Source organism: Centropristis striata, chromosome 11 (assembly GCF_030273125.1).
Source record: "Centropristis striata isolate RG_2023a ecotype Rhode Island chromosome 11, C.striata_1.0, whole genome shotgun sequence".
Lineage (NCBI taxonomy): Eukaryota > Metazoa > Chordata > Actinopteri > Perciformes > Serranidae > Centropristis > Centropristis striata.
Window position 1 is genome coordinate 34638551 of NC_081527.1, and position 23649 is coordinate 34662199.

The 23649-nt window shown below is 37.7% G+C and overlaps 1 protein-coding gene across 1 annotated transcript in view; it reads left to right on the forward strand.

The window, feature by feature from the left end:
* The first annotated feature begins 704 nt into the window (after window positions 1-704).
* prkci (protein kinase C, iota) overlaps window positions 705-23649 on the forward strand; it is a 43268-nt gene continuing 20323 nt past the window's right edge. The window contains exons 1-7 of the mRNA XM_059344141.1: window positions 705-1008; window positions 12433-12554; window positions 15833-15922; window positions 20060-20110; window positions 21390-21475; window positions 21813-21950; window positions 22041-22095. Coding sequence (XP_059200124.1) covers window positions 926-1008; window positions 12433-12554; window positions 15833-15922; window positions 20060-20110; window positions 21390-21475; window positions 21813-21950; window positions 22041-22095 — 625 coding nt within the window. The 5' untranslated portion in view covers window positions 705-925. The remainder of the gene's footprint in view (window positions 1009-12432; window positions 12555-15832; window positions 15923-20059; window positions 20111-21389; window positions 21476-21812; window positions 21951-22040; window positions 22096-23649) is intronic.

The following is a 23649-nucleotide window of genomic DNA, read 5'->3' on the forward strand; positions in this document are numbered from 1 at the left end:
ATGTTTGTATCTAAAAGGACCTGAACAATAACTGTATTATATTTAATTATAATATTTAATTATATGTAATTATTATTATTATATTTGTTGCTGTGTTCTGTTGTTTGTTGCATTGCATGATATAAATAAATAACTTTAATTACCATATTATCAGCATTCAGAGTCAGCTTTTTTTGTTGTATATGTAAACCGTTATTATGGTGTTTAGGTATATTTTTCTTCCCTCTTTCTTTTCTTTTAATAATCATACTTCTGTTTTACATGTTTTTTCTCTTTGTCCCAGCACAGCAGCATAAAGTAGTTCACTACTTTCAAAAATAAATTGAAATACACAAAAGATTTTGTTAGTGGTCCATTTTGTTGTTATTTCCGAACCAAAGCACTTGAATGCGCGACTTGTCTTGAGGGGTTGTACAATGTCCGAGCTCAGATGTTTGAACATAAAAGCAGCACTTACCTACATTAATTGCTTCAGTTGGTACAGTCTGAAAGCAGAGAAATGATCATATTTAACTTTCTGGAGATGTTAACCATATTGTATTGTATTGTTATACGTTATGGACTTTAAATATATATCAAAAAGGGCATTAACATTTAGTAAACATAATATTTCTTTATCGTCAGTATTCATGTCTGCGTGTGTGGTTGTGCCCCCCCCCCCCAAATATTCCGACAATGGACTCGTCCGTCGTCAGGCCTTTGCAGTAGGGAGTTGTTTGGCGGACCCCGCAAGTTTTTCTTTACTTTACATGTTATTTTTGTTTCTCTAAAGGAGGCCAAATTCTTCATTTCTGTCATCACTTGCCGCGTTGTTCGCTCGGTCTGTCGACAGACTTTAAAGACAAAGTGTTCCGGGGCGTGGTACACAACTACAGCCGGAGAAGGAAGGAAGGATCGGGGACTCGGACCGGCCGCGGCGGAGCTCATGATGCCGACGTTGCGGGACAGCACCATGTCCCACCCCGGCGAGAATTCCCACCAAGTCCGGGTCAAAGCGTATTACAAAGGGTGAGAAATCACAATTCCTCCCAGCATGTCATCTTTCTTTTTACTTAGCCAACTAGAAGCAGTTTTAGACTTGAAAAGGAGGCTAATCAGAAGGCTAACGTTAGCTAACCTAGCTAGCGGCTAATGTTGGGTACCAGGTTCAGGTAAACTTGACCAGGCAGACGGACAGACAGCAGGGGAAAGAGGAGAAACTGTCCACACACACTCCCTGGGTTGGTTAAGAAACGTGTCAGCTAGACAATGAAGTTGTCAGAGTGTTTAAATTTGTTGTTGGTCGTGCTAATATCGGATATCGGACATAGTTTGAAAGCTTTGGAGCTAGTCTGACAGCTAGTTAGCTAACAGTTGCTAGCTTCTGTATTTAGTTCTGTTTGTCACTGGTGGATTGTCTGCTAGCCTCATTTTAACAAAGCTTATAACTAGCTGGTTATGGTGTTGTATACTTGCTAACATTAGTTTCTCACTGGCAGTTTTGGTTAATTAGCAAGATTGACGTTTTGTCATTTAGGGACTGGCAACATGTCAACAGGAAATCAAGGCTGGCTTTTATTTATGTCGATACCATCAAGGTATCTGTTGATGAATGGTAAACCATACTGAGGATGGTAGTAGATGGATTGAATATAGAAGTGTAGTGTGGCAAGGCTGACACTAACAATTATTTTGATTAACAATTAATCACCTGATTATTTTCTTAGTCAATGGTATTGCTTTTAAAATATCAGAAATAAATTAAAATTGCACATCCCATTTTCCCAGATTCCCAAGTGACATGGTTGTGGGTTGTTTTTCTGTGCCCAATAGTCCTCTTAGACCTATAATATATTCAGTTTACAATTTTATACAAACCGAAAACAGCAAGTCCCCACAGTCTGACAGCTAGTTAGCTAACAGTTGCTAGCTTCTGTATTTAGTTCTGTTTGTCACTGGTAGATTGTCTGCTAGCCTCATTTTAACAAAGCTTATAACTAGCTGGTTATGGTGTTGTATACTCTCTAACATTAGTTTCTCACTGGCAGTTTTGGTTAATTAGCAAGATTGACGTTTTGTCATTTAGGGACTGGCAACATGTCAACAGGAAATCAAGGCTGGCTTTTATTTATGTCGATACCATCAAGGTATCTGTTGATGAATCGTAAACCATACTGAGTATTGTTGTTGATCTTAATCATGTTGGACTGACAGTGTGAGGTCAAGCTGAACTGTTGGTATCGTCAAGTATTTCAGAAAAACTGATGTAGTGTTTATAATAATACATCATATATTTTCCAATCTCGAAATACATTAATCTGTCTACACATCTGTTTGTGTCCCTTAATGTAACCCAACCTGAATCCTAAGTATGTCTGCAAGTATTGATTATCTTCAGCAGCAGATTTTTATTATTGTGATAAAGTGATAACTTGCTATCTATCTATAAGAATCAAATAAATAGTGAAAATGCCCTCCACAGGTTTTGAAAGTGCCTTGATTGTCCTCAAAGTTTATATTCTATGTTTAGGGTTGCCCCTTCTTAGTCCTTTAGCCATTTAAATTGTTTTTTTCTTATTTGAATTGCTTATTTCCAGGAAACTTATGAACACATCTTTGGTAAACACAAGATTTAAAGTAGCACTGTTACATGGTTCTCTATGGCGAAACTCAATTTTGCAGATTTGTCTATTACGTTAACTAACTGATTAGTTAATAAAACTGTATGAGTGTAAGTCGATGGAGAATTTCTTATGTGGAGGACCAACCTTAATTTGTTAAATATAGAATTATATAAAATGGTAAACTACCACATTTGAGAAGCTAAATGATATTCAATATTTTTGGTTTATTTAGAAACCCTTAAATGATTGAATTAACTGATCATCACATTTGTGGCTTATTAGTTTCATTTCTATCAACTAATCAATTAATTGATCAATCAATCAATTAATTGATTAGTTAATTGATTCTTTTTTCCAGTTCTACCTAACAAGTCATGTCTGTTGTGCCTTATGTTGACGTAAATTGAGCTCAAACTCCAACTGAGGAGAAACACTGTTGGAAAGGGAAACAAACTTAAATACAAGACAAACAAACATTAGATTATAAACGCATCAATCAATGTTCTTATCTGATAATGTCACGTACAGGGCATGGAGGTGCCAGTGCTTTGAGTTTTTGTCATACCAAGCCTGGCAGAGGCAGTTCAGCTGTTTTAGTTTCACACTTGGATGTGACGATGGAAATCATTGGTCACCCAGTTGTTTTCACGACACTCCCGCCCCGCTGTCTCTGTTTGATGGAGCCAGCGATTGGAGCATGGCCAAGACTTGAAAAACGTGAAGTGCAAGTCCCCTTGGCCAGACCTGTTGTATTCGTCGCTGGCTCTGTGACACACCTTGCAAACACTGTAATGTGTGTTGATCATTAGGTGTCATCGCGCAGAACAAAGCATCTGAAGTATTTATGAGGTTGCTGCTGAGGAATCTCAGCTATGCTGCCAAAGAGGGAATGCAGTAAGATGGTCTTGTTGTTTGCCTATTGGGGCGCATTAAGCCAGCATGGCATTAGTGTTGTTATTGTTTCCCTGCATGAGTTAGGAATGGGAAGAGTTGCACAGAATCATATATTAGTTTGGTGGGTGCTGAGTCTGATATATCAGGTATCACCAACATGTCAATACCGTTTCTTACTGTTTTTATAAAACTGTTCCGATACAACTTTTATAAATGTACAGCTACACGTGTAAACATTAGAGCTGAAACAGTTGGTCATAAAATCATTGGCAACCGCTTTGATAATTGATTCAATATTTCAGTGATTTTTAGTCAAAATTAGTGAATTAAATCTTACATATCCTAAGGCCCCATCTCGTCAAACAGCACTTTTTCTCTCTTTCATTCATGATAGTAAACTAAATACTCTTTTGATTTTAATCTTTTGGTTCAAACCAAACAAGACATTTGAAGATGTCACCTTGGCCTCTGCAAAGTTGTAATAGGCATTTCTCCCAAATTTTTGATATAAGTTTAATTAATTGAAAATATTAACAGATTCTTCAATAATAAAAATATTCTTCAGTTGCAGCCCTAGTAAACATGCGACATGAAGGTCAGAGAGTCTGCACTGCAGGTTTCCCTGCGTCCAAACACTCCAGCAGATTATTTCACTGATTAGTTCCATTTTTGTGCATAATCAATGAAATCAGCTGACAGAGTAATTCTGTGTTCATCCTTTAAACCTGAAAATCCTCCAGATACCAAATTAAACGTGACTCTCTCTCAATGTCTTTACTCCGTGGTAGTGTCTCAGCTCATCCATTCAGTGTAGTGTCCTTTCTGAGTCTATTCATTCCTATTTGCATGTCTGTTGTCGGTCAGCGCCAGCAGCAGCAGACTGGTGTCAGCCTGTAGCAGTCTCAGCCTGTCACTGACTCGTCTTCATTTTGCTCTGATTCAGTGATGAAGAAATGGACAATGATACATACTGAACAATGGTAGTAGATGGATTGAATATAGAAGTGTAGTGTGGCAAGACTGACACTAACTATTATTTTGATTAACAATTAATCACCTGATTATTTTCTTAGTCGATGGTATTGCTTTTTTTTTTTTTTTTAAAGATTATTTTTTTGGCATTTTTGTTGCTTTATTTATAGTGACAGAGTGAAAGGGGGTGATAGAGGGGAAGACATGCGGCAAAGGGAGCTCAGGCCGGATTCGAACATGGCAAGCGCTCTACCGGTGTGAGCCACCGGGACGCCCCCCGATGGTATTGCTTTTAAAATATCAGAACGAAATTAAAATTGCACATCCCATTTTCCCAGATTCCCAAGTGACATGGTTGTGGGTTGTTTTTCTGTGCCCAATAGTCCTCTTAGACATATTCAGTTTACAATTTTATACAAACCGAAAACAGCAAGTCCCCACATTAAAGAAGCTAGTTAGAGCAAAAAAAATGGCATTTTTGCTTGAAAGTGTATTAATAATTGAATATTGTGATGTGAATAAATCCTTTATTCTACGTAATACGTGCACATGTTTAATGTCTTTTTTGATTAACAGCACAAATTTCACTTTCTCTGTATCTTAATGTGGTGGTGGGGTGTTTAACCAAATATTTTTCTAGTTGGAGGAATCTGTTTGTTTTGGCTCAGGATAGCAATGTTATGACACTGTGCTCTGTCTGTGTGTACTAGGCAGCCTATCTTAGTCCTGTTTTGGACAGTAATGTCACACAAAAGCTTTTTTGTCTGTCTAGTTCTAAAGAAACATGCAACTCACAAATAGCTCACAAAAATGCCAAGCTGTTCATACTGCAGCAGTGCTTCTTGAGGAAAAAAGAAAATCTCTCTGTCACTGCTCGTGTGTTACATGTCAGGCCAGAAAAAATATTATTTTGCAGCACACCGACTAACACAAGGTTTCTTATGCGCCAGTTCAACTTCAAAATTCCTGTGTAAGGCATATTGTTTGGCAGGAAACTGGGATTACACCGGCTCGACGGAGCAGTTCAGATATTTTCCTCTTTTGAAAGGAGTTGCTCTTCTTTTTCAAAGACTCTGCCATCTGCATCAGTGCTTCAAGGCCTGGCTTTGTCTAAAATATGGGATGCGTTCCTTGTCTTCCAATTTACTTTTGCTCTGAAAGCCCCTCAAGCACTGAACCACAGAGCCGTACACCCTCACCCGCCCATCCGCTGACACACATCTTCACTAACGAGTATCGCAGAGTCTTGACATGCATGTGATGTATTGTCTGTTACGGCGTCTACACATCTCGCACATTGTGTGGAGTGCGGCTGAAGTGTTTGCATACACGTGTCTGCGTGTCGTTTCAAGTGACCTTGTCTGAGGCTCAGCAGGAGCGCGTTTGTTTGGTGCTATTGTGCTGCGAGGAGTGAGGCTCCCTCCTGCTCAGCACCGCAGGAGGCCCGTGTGTTGCCTGGAGACAACAGCATCCTGCAGTCTGTTTTGTTCACCCTGACCTGTTGGTTGTTTTGGTTACTTCAACTTCAACTGCATGTGCATTTCTGCATTTGCTTCAGTGTTTTGTTTGTGCTGCTTCAAACATTAGCGTGCATAAGTGCGAGCATGTGATTGTGGATAATGTGAAGGTGTTGCGAGGGGCATACCCGTGCTTGGCAGCGGTGACAGAGAGATGGATGGTCCTCGCTGTTTGTGGAAGCCCACAGAGGCGACCCGACTCTTCTCCCTGCTTGAGCGCTCACCAGTGACGAATGGCTGCGTGCTGGGCAGATGGGGCTGCAGAGTCCTACTCACAGCAGTTCAGACGCCAAGGGCACAGGCCAGCGCTCTCCTCCACCCCCCACCCCCCCTCATTCCTTAATTTGGCTGTACTGTAGGACGGCACACAGCAGAGGAATGCCAGGTCTGTGTGGAATGCCGCTTCCTCCCAGTTACTCACCAGTGATGAGCTCCCAGTCTCTCACTGCAAAATCCTTCTCTCTGAGTCACCCAGAGGAATCCCACAGCTCGGCCTCCTTTGTTTAACACCAGTCGTCTCTTTTTGAATGGAATATTTTGATTCCTTTTCAGCTGAATCTTGTGGAAAATGTTGCGTTATTAATGGTTAAAAAATGCAGTGTTTTCTCATGCATTTTCCAAATAACCTATATAACATTGTAACCTTACAGCCTAGCACAGTTAAATTCAGTAATTATTAAGGCTTCCAGAAACAATTATTTAATGTCATTTTATTTTATGTATAGATTCAGCTGCAGATTCTTTTCTTTATTAGGCTGTAAAATGCCATTCACAGGCCCAAACAAAGTCTAAGATGACATTACTTTCAAACTGATTGTTTCATCTGAGCAACAAACCAAAACCCAATTTTATTCTGTTTAATAGTCCTAGTTTTGAAAACTAGAAAAATATCACATTTCATCACCCAATTCACAGCTGGAACCAAATACATTTTTTTCCATTTTTATTTTCATTTAAAAAAGGATTGATTACACACCGAAATTGTTGCCATTTTATTTTCTGTTGATCAACTTACAATTAATCGACTAATTATTTCAACTCATTATTTAGTTTTGGCAAGACGCATGCACCAAAACTGTCCTTTCTGTCAGTGGTGCAGAGACAAAAGAGAAGGTGTGTATACAGCAGAGGTGCAGCTTAAGATTAAATTTATTATCAATCGCCCTGTTTATTTTTAATGCAAGGAATTTCAAAAGAATTGTGAAAAAATGTCTAATTTCTTTTTCAGTCCAAAACCCAAAGATGTTACTTTTGAATTTATATAAATCATAGAAAATTTCGGCTACAACTTACAATTTTTTACTGTCAATTATTTTCTCAGTTCATCGATTGATTGCTTTGTCTGTAACCTGTAATGAAACTGTGACAGGCATTTACGATGCCAATCAGAGCTGATGGTGACACAGTCACAGATTTTCCGTTTCAAGGGTCATCTGACAAAGAACGGCAGCGATTCCTCCAGATTAATCACCTGGAACCAGTTAATGTTTAGCATATTTTGCTTGATAAAAGTGATTCATTGACGGTATAACTACAGTTACATTTTTTCTCACTAGCTTAATCGGTTGATCAACAGCAAGTTGAGACCAGTAAATATTTGGCATTTTTGCTTGATTAAACGTGTGAAAGTGATTTATAAATAGTCTTGTTCCGCTATACTATATATAAATGGGAAAACCTATAAACAGCAGTTTTTCAAATAGGAGAAAACTGAAGATTTAGCATTCCTGCTTCTGATATATTTAGACCACTGTCTTTGCCTCTTTCCTGCTGTAGCCATTAGCTGAGCTTGTATCTGTGTCACGAAGGAGGATGTTATGTGAGGCACCTGAGACAGGGCTAAACTTTAACTACAGTGTAGCCACACAGTGTTTGATGAACACACACACACACTGCTCGGGTCCATTTACACGTGACACAGTTTATGTCACCTAATGGATCGTCTACAGTCACAGTGTGGGAACCTTTAGTATGTTTGTGTGTGTGTTCGTACGCTGTCTTTCTACTGATTTTATCAGGGCTTTAGGCGGAAGTAGAGTTGCCGTACTTGTCCGACAGGAGTGTTGTTGCCTTTTTCTCCCCCCTCACAGACAATGATTAACACCAGTAGGATGGAAGAGGAGGGTGAGAAAAGAGAGGGAGGAAGTAGGAGGAGGCGTCACCCGGAGCCTTACATCACTTTATTCTTGCTCAGAACGCTTTATTCATTCTTGATGTGTGATTTCCAGGCAAGACAGTTTTATGCATGCTGAGAGGAAGCTGCAGTCTTTTGATGATGCTCAACATTAATGTGAAACTGAAATATCAGCCAGTAAATCACAGTCTGGTGTTATTTGTGTGTGTTTGCTGCTGGGACTGACCCTATGATGACCTTACAATACTCTGTGTTGTCCTTGGACTTGAATGTTAGATGTCCTTGAAAGTGTGCATGTTGGGGTTTTATCATCCTGCCGTAAAGCTCTCATGTTGATGAAAAACTGGGATCATCTTTGACGATGGTAGTAAAGAGAGGAAGAGGTCCTCCTCAGCTGGTGGAACGGCTTTTACACTGCCTCTTCACATGAGCGTTACCCATATATCGGTCAGCTGATAATGTCTGAAATGCAAATTTTTTAATAAAATATATTGCACATATAAATGGTGTCATCACATATTTGTGCACTGATTTACAATCCAGTGGCAAACAGCATAGAATGGTCACTGAAAAGCTGCTTTCAGCTGTGTCAATCTTTATAATGTCATTCAGTGCAGAGGACATGAGCTGAAAGGCCGACTCCATCTGTGTTGTTTTCCATATTTTTTAAATGGAAATGCCCACAAAATGCAGTGACGTAGGTTACCACACTGAGCTGTAAATGCTAGCACAAGCTGAGTTAATGTGAGCTGTTCTAAGTTTGGAAATCACAGTACAGGTACTGCTGTGAATGCCACAGCGGGTAAAGTAAAATTGCTGTTTTTGTAAAAGGACTCTGGTAGATCGATGAAAGCATAGATAATGACTTCTGTCCCCTGTCATAAAGGTCTGTCTGACAGCAAGATAAATCATTGAAAATATTCAAAATATGTTATTCATACTGTTATCTCCACAGACTCCTTTGGAAAAAGACATATTTTTACCTCTCTGAACACTGGAGTTTTTGGTCTAACACTGCCTTGATCTGTTGTTGTTTTTTTGTGTTATTTTGTGCCTTTTCAGTCTTTAATCTGAACTAATGTGGCGTCCACGGCAGTACATTGTAAAGCTTCTGTGTAATCCTTCATGTACAGTACAGGCCAAAAGTTTGGACACACACCTTCTCATTCAATGCGTTTTTCTTTATTTTCATGACTATTTACATTGTAGATTCTCACTGAAGGCATCAAAACTATGAATGAACACATATGGAATTATGTACTTAACAAAAAAAGTGTGAAATAACTGAAAGCATGTCTTGTATTTTAGATTCCTCAAAGTAACCACCCTTTGCTTACTGGAATATAAGACATGTTTTCAGTTATTTCACACTTTTTTGTTAAGTACATAATTCCACATGTGTTCATTAATAGTTTTGATGAATTTACAATGTCAATAGTCATGAAAATAAAGGAAACGCATTGAATAAGAAGGTGTGTCCAAACTTTTGGCCTGTACTGTATATACTGTATACTATATTGGAAGATGTATCTATATAAGAATTTTTTACTCTAATATTGTATGCAGTATTGGTAGGCTGTTCCCTTTCTTGCTTATCCTTTTCTCTTGACCCATTCTGTCCCCACACACTTTCCTGATCCCACACATGAGCTCAGACCCCCTGTCGCCTGCAGACCTGTAAAAGTGATTGTGTGCATCATCTCCATCCCCCATCTTTGGGTTGTAAACATTGCTGAGGCTGGACAGAGGGCCAAGAGCAGGTGACATCGATCGTAACGCTGCCTTGAAATGATGAGGGATCATGGATAGATCAGGGACAGATGCTCTCGGTCGCCCACCGCTGCGCTCCTTCTCCCGTGTCTCACTATAATGTTTGAGTGTGCGTGTGAACTGAAGAGGCAGAGAGCGATGTGCTTGTTGATTAGGCCAAGTGTTTTGACTGCTTTCCAGGAAGTGATGGAGTGCAGTGGTGGACAGTAACCAGAGCGGTCACAGTACAACTGCAACCACCATCGCTTGTGATTCATTCTGCTTTCGTGTGTGTGGCTCTCACGCACACTTTTTTCAGTCTTTCTCTCTCTTTTTTTGCTGTCTTTCTCACACCCACAATCATGCTGTACAGATGAATGCACACACAAATGTGACAGACTGTGAGACTGTGACTCACACACAGCAGTGTTGTGGGGGGGGGGGGGACGCTTTGTCACCTCTTTTTCTCTCCATCAGAAGTCTGGTGTCCTCCAGAAATCTTTCTTTGAGTGCATCATTAGAGGGAGGGGTTTGAACGAGGGATTGGTGTTTGGAAGAAATCTTCCAACTCGAACATCTACAGGTGCTGGTCATATAATTAGAATATCATGAAAAAGTTGATTTATTTCAGTAATTCCATTCAAAAAGTGAAACTTGTATACTGTATACATTCATTCCACACAGACTGGTCTATTTCAAGTGTTTATTTCTTTTAATTTTGATTATTATAACTGAAACTAATGCAAATCCCAAATTCAGTATCTCTTAAAATTAGTGATTATTTCTTTTAGAAATTAAAAGAAATAAACACTTGAAATATACCAGTCTGTGTGGAATGAATGTATACAGTATACAAGTTTCACTTTTTGAATGGAATTACTGAAATAAATCAACTTTTTCATGATATTCTAATTATATGACCAGCACCTGTATAACGTTAACGATCAATTAATCACTATGCATTCATGGGCAAAAAGTGTTTCGGTTCAGTGAGTACTGATATGCAGTCATAGATAAAATTAACCGACCAAATTCTTAACGACCATTATTTATTCATAAGTTATTAATATTCATCAGTTAGTCAGTCATCAAACAAAAATACCAAATATTCTTTGGTTCCAGTTTCTCAAATGTGAGGGTTGTGTGCTTTCTCTTTAAATGTCTTTATTTTATATATGTGACCTTGAGCTATGGGATTTTTTAAATTTTTAATTTTATCATTTTAAATGATTATGTGACATTTTGTATGATCATTCACAATGAAAGTATTTAACATTTTCACCCGTAGTTAGGACTGCAGTTAATGATTATTTTCTCGATATTCGTTTGCTCTATATAATGTCAGAAAATAAAGAAAAATCCCATCACTGTATCTTAAAGTCCAAGTCGATGCCTTAAATGTCTTGTCATTCCAAATCCCAAAGATAATCAGTTTATTATGATAAAAAGTAGGAAATCTCCATATTTAAGTGGTTGGAAACCATTAGCTTTCTGCAATTTTTGCATAAAAAATGTATTAATTCTCAAAATAGCTGGCAGTTATTTTTCTGCAGATCCATTAATCACTTCTTGGACCAATCATTGCAGGTCTGTCCCTAGTAACAATATCTAATTATAGTATTTAGGTGTTTTGTTGAGTGCGTCTCTAATATTGGTTGCCTGTCAGCAGTAATGCTTCAAATTCACTTCTTCACATTAAAACAGAATGCAGATTAAAATATTGAACAGAGTAAAAATGTTTCGCAGCATGTATTTTCTATGTATGTGTGTGTTTGTGTGTAATTTTTTTCTATGCACTGTTGTTTTTTTATGAGATGGCTTTCAGTAAGGACTCAACTAAACTATAAAAAATGGTAGATTTCCTCTCTAAAAATAAATAATTAAAATGTTTTGAATGGCCTTGCTTGCGTCAACAGCAATTTTGTGCTGTACCAGAAGTTAGTTGATTTATTTTTATTTACTAATTTTCTTGGCTTGCTATGTATCACTAGGGCTACACAATCTGACCTTTTCTCTCTCAATTCCAATTCTTATATCTCGGCTTTCAAGTACACATAAATGCACTTTATGTGTTTTTTATGCACACTGTTCATTGCACCTTATTTGTTTCATAGTACCAACATTTTTATACTGCATATTCATATTTATTCTGCATGGAATTCTACTCCTTAATACATACTCCTTCTTTAGACACTTTATTTGTATTTTTACATTACATTTTATTGTATTTTATTGTATTTTTTATATTTTATTGCTTGAAGTATGCCTAGGTTATTCTTTTTATTTAATTATTTAATTGTGTTGTTATTGTCTCTGTGTGTAATGCTGCTGCTACACTGTAATTTCCCAGCTTGGGATAAATAAAGTACATCTATCTATCTATCTATCTATCTATCCATCTATCCATCTATCTATCTATCTATACTGATTTGATAATGACATCGACAAAGAAAAGGTATTTCAAGTGAATTGGTCGCATCATAACCCTTATTAAGATCAGTATCTCATTGGATTATTAAAAAAAAGGCAAATAAAATATTTTACTTGTTTGTCTTCTCTGCAGGGACATCATGATCACTCATTTTGAGCCGTCCATCTCATACGAGGGTCTGTACGGGGAGGTGAAGGACATGTGCTCCATGGACAACGACCAACTCTTCACCATGAAGTGGATCGACGAGGAAGGTATTTCCCTCCATCCTTCCCTTCACCTCTCCATCCTTTAGTGCTTCTCTCCGTCTGTGCTTTAAGAGGAGGCATCAGGGACCAAATTCACCGCAGGAGGAATTTGTTTACAAAACAAAAAAATCCAGTCACGGTCATGTGTGACATCATCAAGATGTAACAGATTTACAGGCCACTGGCTACATTTGCCAACATTTGGCGATGCCATGTGTTAACATTGAACACATGCTCAAATAAGCACACACACTTCATCGTCACTCGACTGAAAGGCTCAGTCTTTTCTTGTCAGTCAAGAAAGCCCCTCAATACTCACACACACACACACACACACACACACACACACACACGCACGCACTCAATGCGTTGTTGTCAGTCAGTTAGTCAAGCAGCAGTAATAGTGTCATAGGAAAGATGGAGCCGTCAGACCGCTCTGCTCAGGATAAGGTCAGCCTGCCCAAACTCATTAGACTCAGATCAGCTCCCACTGGTTGCCACCCACATACAATCACTGGAGTCATTAGCCTGTCTGAGAAAGAAAAGCTGCTTGATGGTCGTAATGAAGTACTCGAGCTGTCTCTCCTGCTGACAGGACATCCACGGGACCCACATGCACACAGCTCCGCAATGTGATCACAAGTCATTATCCTGATAATTAAAAAATGGACCTGTGAGTGATTAATTAATAGTTTTGTAACCCTAGTTCAAAGGGACCAAATGCCACCATCAGGTCTTATGTAAAAAATAATCTGTAGAAGAATATGGTTAACTTTGTGTATCTCCATGTGTAATTATAACATGTAGTTATAATTAATGTCAACACAAACAACAACTTCTGATAAACCTTTTAACTGCATGTGCAACAGGGAGATCAGTAGCAACTAGTTATATATATATTAAATATTGTTATTGGTAGCATAGGCTTGTAGCGATAACCATTTTTGTTAGACAATATATTGTCCAATAAATTATTGCAATAAAATCTAATTTATCATTATTATTTAATTTAATTTAATTTAATATATTGTAATTTTAAGACCAATTTATGCTGCTAACATTATGATAATATAATTTGATTATAATGCAAGTACAGCCTTTCATAGAGCAATGAACTTTTAATTCTTAACAATATTCACACATTAATGTGATATTCAAATATCAATAACTGAAACGACAGAAGAGAAATTACGGTAAAACGTGACTCAGTATTTTTTAAGTTTCTGTTAATTCAGCTTGGGCGCTGTGAAAACATGCTGAGGCGCTGTGCCCAGGTCTTATAATAGTTAACAACAACAATAGGTCTTATAACATCATGTTGGCTGAAGTGTAGTGACATTATTAAGTAAACAAACCCGCATGTAAACACAACGGTTAGCCAGGTCAGATAGAGTGACAGGCCTAGGTACTCATGACAAAAAAATGCTCCCTTATCCCAAAGCAAATAAAGCTGTAAAATATATAACTCAAAATCTTGTTGGCCGGATGAAGTGCATAACTCCAGGTAGTAGTAAAAGTTTACTGAACTTGCTCATGTGAAGACAATTACATTAGTTAGTGATTCATGCATATCAGAACTTTTAACTTACTGTAAGTAATCAATCTCTGTTCCCGTTTGTGTTTTCTCTCTCACCTACGTGGAGTCACGCACTCACAAACTTAGTGACTCTTCGGGAAATCAAACCTTTCCGGTAAAAATAGAACCAGACGTGGTGGTTGTCTTAGTCTCTGTCCACCCACACTTTTCCACCTACATGTTCTAGTTCTTCATCAACCTCCAGCAGTTTTATCGCTTTTAAATGTACATTGTGTGTCATAGTTTCTGTTCTGGAGCTATTTACAAAGTCAGTGGTTAGTTGTGATTAGTTGGGTAGAGCACCAAGAATAGAATCGATGACCTCCGGGTCGGCTCACACCGCCTCTCAGAGTGTGTCACCCGACGCTATCTGTTACTGATAAGGACATAATTAGATCTGCGTCTGAGTGGTATTTAATTATTGACTCAGATTGATCATCATGCAAATACGGCTGTGCAATTAAAAGGAAATTCTGAAATGGCAATCGACTGCCGCAGTGTGTTCTCACACACTTTTTTTTCAGTGTTTACTCAAAGTTCACATTGCAGTTCAAGTTTCTTTAAATGTCATGCTGGCCTACTGTATAACTCTTTTATTTGCACAACCTTTTACCTTTTTATAGCGTGTATGCAGAAGTTAATTGTCTCTACTTTATCTTGTTGTTCTGTGCAATTAAAAGTAACCAGGCCGTGGTTGATTTTATGCAATTACGAGATCTCATAAATGTCAAGCAAAGGAGAAACCTAGTTCCTGTGAACAGGGGTTTTAACATGTTTGAATGCGAAAGATAAAAAAAACTTAATAATACAAAGAAAACAAGTATGGCAGTTATCAAATGCAGAAAAGCTAGAAAATGTCATGCACTTAAGGTGTGCATAATAAAAGCACTAAATGTGGAGCACAAAAACTTCTTTAAAACAAGATAAAAAGTTGAAGCAGAAAAAGAATCGTGTGGCAGCAGTGCAGGGGGATGAAAGGAAAGGTTTTCATCGCCTGTAGCAGCGTGTCCTTGCATCCAGGGCTGCAACCTCTTCATTTCAATTAATCTGCAAGTTTCTTTTCTCGAATAGTGAAAAATGTCAAGATCAGTCCAAGGTGAAGTCTTCAGATGTCTTGTTGTGCAATACAAAAAGCCCAAATATATTTACTTTGCCATTATGTATGAAGAAGGAAAGGATCAAATCCTCACATTTTAGTTGCCAAAACGAGCAAATATTCAGTTTTTTGCTTCAGACTTTACCATGAAACAAATAATAAAAATAAAATAAGATTATTTTATGTTGATTGTTTAATCAACTAATTGTTGCAATTCTGCTTTTTTTTTTTCAAATAACTGATCTTTAAGTCTGACTAACTACCTGAAATAAATTAAGCTACATCTGAACAGTGGGTTATTTGTAAAATCACACACACACACACACACAGTAAGAAAAAAACTCGGTCACTGCTGAAGCTGTCCTCTCACTGTGTTGTCCATCCAAATGTTTGAAGATGAAAAAGAAAAATACTGTCCTCAAACTGCACTGTCTCATCACACTAGTGTAGAAGAGAAATCTAATTCAAGTAAAGGTAGGTTTTAGAAAAACAAGGTTAGTTCAGAGGATTTAAAAACATTCTCTGATCGCCGTCCTGCACCTGGTTTCTTCCAGTAACCTGTTTTTTTATTTTAATGTGGTGACTGACATCTTGTCTGTCCTCTGCTGCCAGGTGACCCCTGCACCGTGTCGTCTCAGCTGGAGCTGGAAGAAGCTCTGCGTCTCTACGAACTCAACAAAGACTCGGAGCTCATTATCCACGGTAAGTCTCACAGGATGTATCTCTAACATGACAGACAGTTTCAGGGTTTAACTCACAGAATGTTCTTGCACACAGTAAGATGGTAACCAGGTTCTTGGTCACTAAAGAGGTCCAGATCAGAAGCCTGTTATCTTTTAACTTTCTGCTTTTCAAATAGTCTGCTCACCTTTCCCCTGAGCTTTTTATGACCAGTCGAGTTTGGCAGCATTACTGTATTTTTCATTTCTGGTCATCAATCTAGAATACACCAGGCCACCAAAGATCATCATCAGACAGTTTTGGCGAGAACAACTTGACTGTTTAGTAGTTAGCTGCCTGACGGTACTAATAATAAGCCTCTACTGCTAATAATAGAAGTAGTCATACAATACATTTTCATGCATTCTCCATACAAAGGCAAATCCAATTAATCTTTTTTTTTTTTTTTTACATTTTTTATTTTTATTTTGTGAGAGCATTATCATACAGTGCTTACTTTCAGACAATATACAATAGTATTTCTGCCACTCACAATCAAGGTTTTTTGTTTACAAAACAAGAAACAAGATACAGAAAGTTAAACGTATTACATTTGAGAACTTTGAACAAACTGGGAAAGGTAGACATATGTAAAAGAGCAAATAGAAAAAAGAAAAAGAAATTATCCACCATGGAGTTTCAAAATGAAATATAAGTAATACAAACTAATCATTAGACCCAGTAAAACATAGTACAATGTTACAGTACAAAACAGCATTACAGGGTCATCCTTACAGTACTTCTGTCTGTTCCAGATTAACATATTCAACCCACTTGGACCACAGTTTAACACATTTATCTTTCTGAAGACGAAGGGAGAAGGTAATCCTCTCCATAAGATAAATGTAATTTACTATACCTATCCACTCCTGCACCGTAGGTGGCTCAGGGAGCAAATCCAATTCATCTTAACAATGTTTTTGGTGTCAACAATGTATTCCTTGGGTATGGGTATATTGTACTTAAATGCACAATATTAATGCATTGTACAACATACTATAGATGAAAGGGTTATTATATAATATTTTATAAGACTTTTCTTAGACTACTTTGACACTCGCACTACTGTCTGTCCAAAAGAAAAAGATCCTTGTGCATTTGTTTGTTTTTTTGCTAAATTGAAATCACACTGAATAATGACTCCTAAACTGGGGTATTAACCAAATTGTGAATTCTGTGATCCTTTACACCCCAAACATGAATGCTAGAAATGATTTCCTAACATCAAAATGAAGACCAAGGCTATAAAAATATATTATAATTATATCTTAAGTGAAATGTCAGTATATTTAGCTTGTGATAAATAATTGATGCAGATTAAGAAAAAAAGTGAAACTATTTCTGCTGCTTAAGTAGAAAGTAGAAGAAAAGTAAAGTTAATGCCTGACTGGAATGTTGCATTTATAATCATGGCAGCTAATTAACAGTGTGTGGATTTTTTTCTCTCATGAAAAGGTAAAAGGGTATAGGTTTTGTTTCCAGTTATCACAAAGTCACCTCGTGTCATTCTGAGCTGGGAGTGTAAATATTGACATCGTCGAGAATCCATTCGGGTGTTCTGAGACTATTTGTGCAGCTACAATAATGTATTTAGTGACATAAACTCTCCTTACGTTTGTAAGAAGCAGCTTTTTAATTGTCACAATAATGGAAACGTGTGACGTTAACCGCAGGTTAGTCATGCAGTGTTGTGAATTTCACCCAAACATAACTGGTGACCCAATTAATCTTGCTTCGTGGAACAGACTCCTGTATTGTGTGAATAAATTACATGTAGGAAAGCTTATGAAGTCAGTCCAACAATAATGCAAAATAAAGATTTTTCGCATGATAACTACATTTTGTTGGATGATATATTGTCAGAAATAATTAGGAAAATTTTAAATATTATCACACGTGTAATGCAATTTTACGGTATGTTTGTATCAAGGTTATAATAGTTTTGGATGTTTTCAAATTCAGCTAGTTTTAATTAGTGACTTTGCTAGTTTTAATTAGTTTTTATTTTTGGGAAAATGCTTAGTTTTAGTTTAGTTTTTATTAGTTTTAGTGTTAGTTTTAGTTTTTTTGTAATGGGGTATTTGTTGGGTGCGAGATTTAATAAGGTCACAATAAATGTTGCCTTTATTTCCTTTGTCTATCCATCTCAGCACCAATAAATTTATTAAGTCATAAAACCAGATAGATGAAATAGATTTCATATGAACCAAAAAGGTTTATGTATGAAAACAGTTGACAAAGACGAAAACGAAGGACATTTTCACTATAATTTTAGTGAGTTTTAGTTAGTTTTGTAACCACCAAATATAGTTTCAGTTAGTTATCGTTTTTTAAAAGACTCTAGTTTATATTTTTATTTCAGTTAACGAAAATGTTTTTTCAATTCTAGTTTTCGTTATTTTGTTAGTTTTCGTTAACTATAATAACCTTGGTTTGTATGCATGTGTATATATATATATATATATACACACAAACATATATCGACCATGATATTTTGCTGAACTTGATAAGTTGATGTGTAATTATTCTGACAGCCGTTATGTTTGGTGAGTCTGCAACTGTCTGAAAAGGGTTTCAATTGGGGGTTTTTCTTTTTTTTCTGGCATTAGTCAGACCACAAAAATGTAAATTACATATTTATATTTGGTTCACCACCAATCTAAAAAATCTCTGTGTGGGATGACGAGCTTATGCTCCTTAATTGCAAGTTCTTTTCCTTTATGTACAGTCTGAACACAGACGTCTAGATGTACTCTGCACAACAAAGAAGCATCAAAACATACGCTTAATGCAGCACTGACCTGTAAAAACCGCATTGCTTCCGCTGCTGACGTCTGTCTACGGGCCCTCCAGCTACTTCACATCCGCGTCTAAGCTTAGCCTTCTCTGCAAATAGTTGTACAACTTCACGAGTCTGGAGATCACAGCTAACTCAGACGCAGGGAGGCGGCAGGGGGGTTGTACATGTGGAGGGATATGGAACATTTGATTGACAGGCTCTGCGTATATAAGCATGTAACCTGGGGGTAGAGGGGACAAGGGCTATGTGGTTAATGCAAAGTTTAATCAAATCAGAGGTGAGGGGTCAAGAGTACAGTAGATGCCAGCGAGACAGCAGAGGATGAATGGAGGAGGGGGGTTGGAGAAGAGGATGTGACGGTGCCGCAGGGGGTCGCCAGGTCTGCTCGTTAACGAGGTTGTCGGCTGTAGCCCACGCCTCGCCTCTGACTCACACTGCCCCCAGTCTCACTCTCTCTCTCACACTTACACAAAAAATAGGCTTTGCTGTCTGCTTCAAGATTGTGTCTTTTTCTGACTTCACTGTACACAAAAAAATGCTTGCAAGTCATAAAAACAATGTGAGTGACCCGGGTTGCAAAGGGTTAGAACATTTCCGGTAAAATTAATGGATTCCAAGGAAAATGAATCTTGGGAATTTGGGAATTGACTGACCTGTTTACAGTAAATCCTGCGTATGTAGACTCTGTGCTGTTTTGAAATGTTTTAGATCATTTTCTATGCAGTATTTGGTGCCGTTTGTGTAATATTTTGGATAGCTTTTATGCAGTTTTTAATTTGTTTGCTAACCTAAATACCAATAAACAGACGCTTAAAAAAGAAAGTAAAAAAAAAAGTGGATAATTTTAATACTGCATGAGGAAATCAGTAAAATAAAAACCCTCTACATGCACAACACATTCTCTTCAAACTTTTAAAGCACCTTTCCCCACTAGTGAACTTGCTAGCTGACGAACTCTCCACATGACACATTTCACACTGTATATTTCACACATTAATGGATTCTTTTGACAGATTAATTGATTATATCTGCTTATCATATGTTAAAAAAAATCTATCTGCATATGAAATGGTAAACAGCCTGAGCACCTATATTTCCAGTTTCTACCTTGACTGTATCCGCGATTTTACAACCCTATGAGTGAATGCATCATGACTTGAGGGACCAGGTTTGTTACAAGTTGTCTTACCTCCTGTTATGATGAGAGGAAATGAAATGTACTCAGCAGCATACAAACACCCTCGCAAATAATGCTGTGAGACTCGCCTCCTGTGGATGAAATAGACTTTCTAAATGTAACCGTTTTCTTTTCTTCCCAGTGTTCCCCTGTATACCTGAGAAACCTGGCATGCCGTGTCCGGGAGAAGACAGTGAGTTAAACCCTTTCTTATATTAGTCTTACTTTATTTGTCATTAGAGGTCCCAAAAATAAAACTATATTTAATTTATACTTTAAATATCATAATTTTAATTTTTAGGGGTAGGTTGCAGGTCAACAGTAGATGTCACATAGAAGTGGTGTACACCATTTGAAAACTGGGGATCTGAAGATTGATTTGAAATGCAGCTCAGCACTGTCAAGTTGTTATAGTTACATAGTTACTTAATAACAAATGAATTGAGCAATCAATCAATTAATTGAATGTCTATAAGGGCTTAGAGCATTTTCATATGAGTAAAAGAAGCCCATTTTCCATGATCAATTATGAATTATGTCTCATTAGTTGCAACTTTTAGGTTGAAACCATTTGGTGCTAAATGTTACTATTTTTAAACTCGATAATTGCAAAAAAGAAAAGTCTAAAATCAAAATGCCACATGACAACAACAAGACCTTGAGGAACAGCAAATAAAAACCATGCTGTGTTTCGGTTTCAAGAACTTTTGACATTTTGGACATTTCTTTAAGAATTGCATTTTTCTGTGAACAGATGGCGAGCACTTCTTTTCTGAAAACTGCACAGAAACCCCATTATTATCAACATACTGTGGAAGCCATCCTCTGAATGCTCTAGGTCTCTAGTTTGTGGATGTAAAGTTTCACGAGGCTGTGATTATCGTAGAGGTCACACCAGCTTATTTTATACAATGAGGCTAAAAATATGCTCTTACTGAAATGAAATGGCTACTATGGAGACTGACATCATCACACATGAATAAAATAGTGCTCATTGAATCTACAGGAGTCTCAGCTTTCTAGTCATACTCAATATATGCAATTCCAAGACTGTTTAGAGGCTGCAGTATGCAGAAATATATTTCATGTTTATTTTAGTATGCATGAGAAAAAGTGGTTGCATGGTTTTTGCCTCAGATTGCAATGGATTAGCATATTGTGGGTATGTTTGTAAAAGGGAGATTCATGTGTACCCTTACAGTCCATTTTCATTCAGATATCTTGAGGTCAGAGGTCGACTCTAAATGCTTGTTTTTCCCAGGCTAAAATTTAGCTTAATGGGGAGCATAATTAAGCCTCCTTTCCGACAAGATATCACAACACAGTTGGTACTAATGCATTCCTTGGGTCCTCTCAGCCCACTACAGCCTCTTAATGAAAAAAGTTGACAAAAAGTTCAGAACACTAAGCATTAAACAAATACATACACATGGATGAAGCAGGACTTAGCCCTCCTTTTCCTCTTTCCACAGAGTCCATATATCGGCGTGGAGCGAGGCGCTGGAGGAAGCTTTACTATGCCAGTGGTCACGCCTTTCAGGCTAAGCGCTTCAACAGGGTGAGTGAGAAATGATGCTGAATTTGGCAGATTTTACATCATCATTGGTACATTTTTGTAATGGCTAGGGCAGAATGTGTTACATGGAGAACCTAAACACTGTGCGCACTTTGAAGCTTATTTGCTGAAGGTGTAATTAAAGGGGAATGAGACATCCACTGCCCTGAAGTAATTTGTCTTTGTATTGATTGATGGAGGAAGAGGGATGGTGGTGACTCAGAATGATTTGATTGTAGACCAGCAGGGCTCCATGTTTCAGAAGTCTTCACAGTCTATAATATATATAATGTGTGCTCGTTTGTAATGATGATTTGTCTCTGTTTGCCCTCCTGAGCAGCGAGCCCACTGTGCCATCTGTACAGACCGGATCTGGGGTCTGGGAAGACAAGGCTACAAATGCATCAACTGCAAACTGCTGGTGCACAAGAAGTGCCATAAACTGGTCACAGTGGAGTGTGGCAGACCGATGATCCAGGTGAGCGTCATCAGAAACATCACACTCGTTACATCAGTGCTGGTTGTACGTCATGCTGATTATACGTAATGATTGATTTTTGTTGTCTAGGAACCAATAATGCCGGGCCCACCATCAGGTCAATTAGACCAAACTGAACAGCCAGGTAAAAAACAGACACACATCCAGGTCTACACACATACATATCTAAAAGTCTTCACAAAAAACATTGAAAGCTTATTTTTTGCACAAAATAAAATCCTATTGGTTTAGAAGCACATAAATAAAGAAAAAAAGGAACTTAAGAGACAAACTGCCTTCTGCCACCAACTGCTCATCAAGTTACAGGTTTCTGTTAATGTATGCATTTTTTTTTGCATTTTTTGTTGCATTTTTCATGCTTTTATTGAAAGTGACAGGGTAGGACATGTGGCAAAGGGATCTCAGGCCGGTTTTGAACCCAGGTTTATGCATTTTTGAAACTTCAGTGCAAGTTTTAACTTTTTCCACCCAAGGTTGTTTAAAACTTTGGAATTTCACTCTCTCACATCTGTCCTACTTTTGACTTAAATCAACATATTGCCTGCAGCTTTTTACCACTGTTCTTAAAAGATAAGGCTGCCAACATCTTGCCAGTAGGAAAACAAAACCAACAGTGCATTAGTTCGTCTTGTAATACTCTGTCAGGCAACTTTGCAAACTAATTGCACAGTCTTGTGTCTGCAATTTTTGGGTGAAATGCAGCCCAAACTGCACGCCAAGTAAATAGCTGCAAAACTGGCCCGGTTCTATGCAAATGAGCCTAATTGCAAAAAAAAAAACAATCAAGTCAGACAATCATCTGTAGACACTTGCAGTTACAGTGAAATCATTAGCATAGAGTGGGTAATTGAACATACACCAACAGTAGTGATAGACTGGGATATTAAATTCTAGATATAGTTTCTCTCTGTCACATTTAAAATTCTGTTTCGAGGAAAGCCTTTTGCACAATATCTGTTGTAAATTGGTGCTTTCAATGGCTACAATCCATTCTTTGTGAATTTGCTTGTCTGACTCCCAAGCTGCTTAATTTGTGTGAAAGACTTCAAACTTTAAAAAAGTTCATAAACATATATTTTAATTTAAAAAAAGGCTAAAACTTGGGCATCCCCGTAACCTGTTGGTAAAAACACATACCGACAAATTGCAATATATCTGTCAGCTATCAAACAAAGGCAAAAAAAGTGATTTTTAGGAAATGCTACTTATAGAGGAATAAGTAGTTGTTTTCACTCATGTATTTACAGCAGCAGGATGGTATTTGTAGGATCAACTCAAAATAAACTACAGTGCCCAATGTGTGTTAATCATGGTAATCTGCGCAACTGTGTGGCTCACTGATGTGCTTTTAATGGTTTTTGAACAACAGTGGAGCTCTGTAACCACTGATCAGCTGTCTCCTTTTTTTATGGGACTTATTGTCTTTAATAGAGACACATAGAAGAGATACATTCAAGATACATAGAATTCTTTAACTTTAACACCAGTGATTGGTGTTAAAGTTAAAGAATAAATAAACTGAGCTCAGGAGATTGTTGACATTAGCATAGCGGTGACCACCCAGGCTATAAAGTGGGTCAGCTGCATTTGGGATTTAAACACAACACAAGACTTAAGTCCAGTCAGGAGGTTGAAGAGCTGACTGGAATGAGAGGGCTTAGGATCGTTGTTGCTGTTA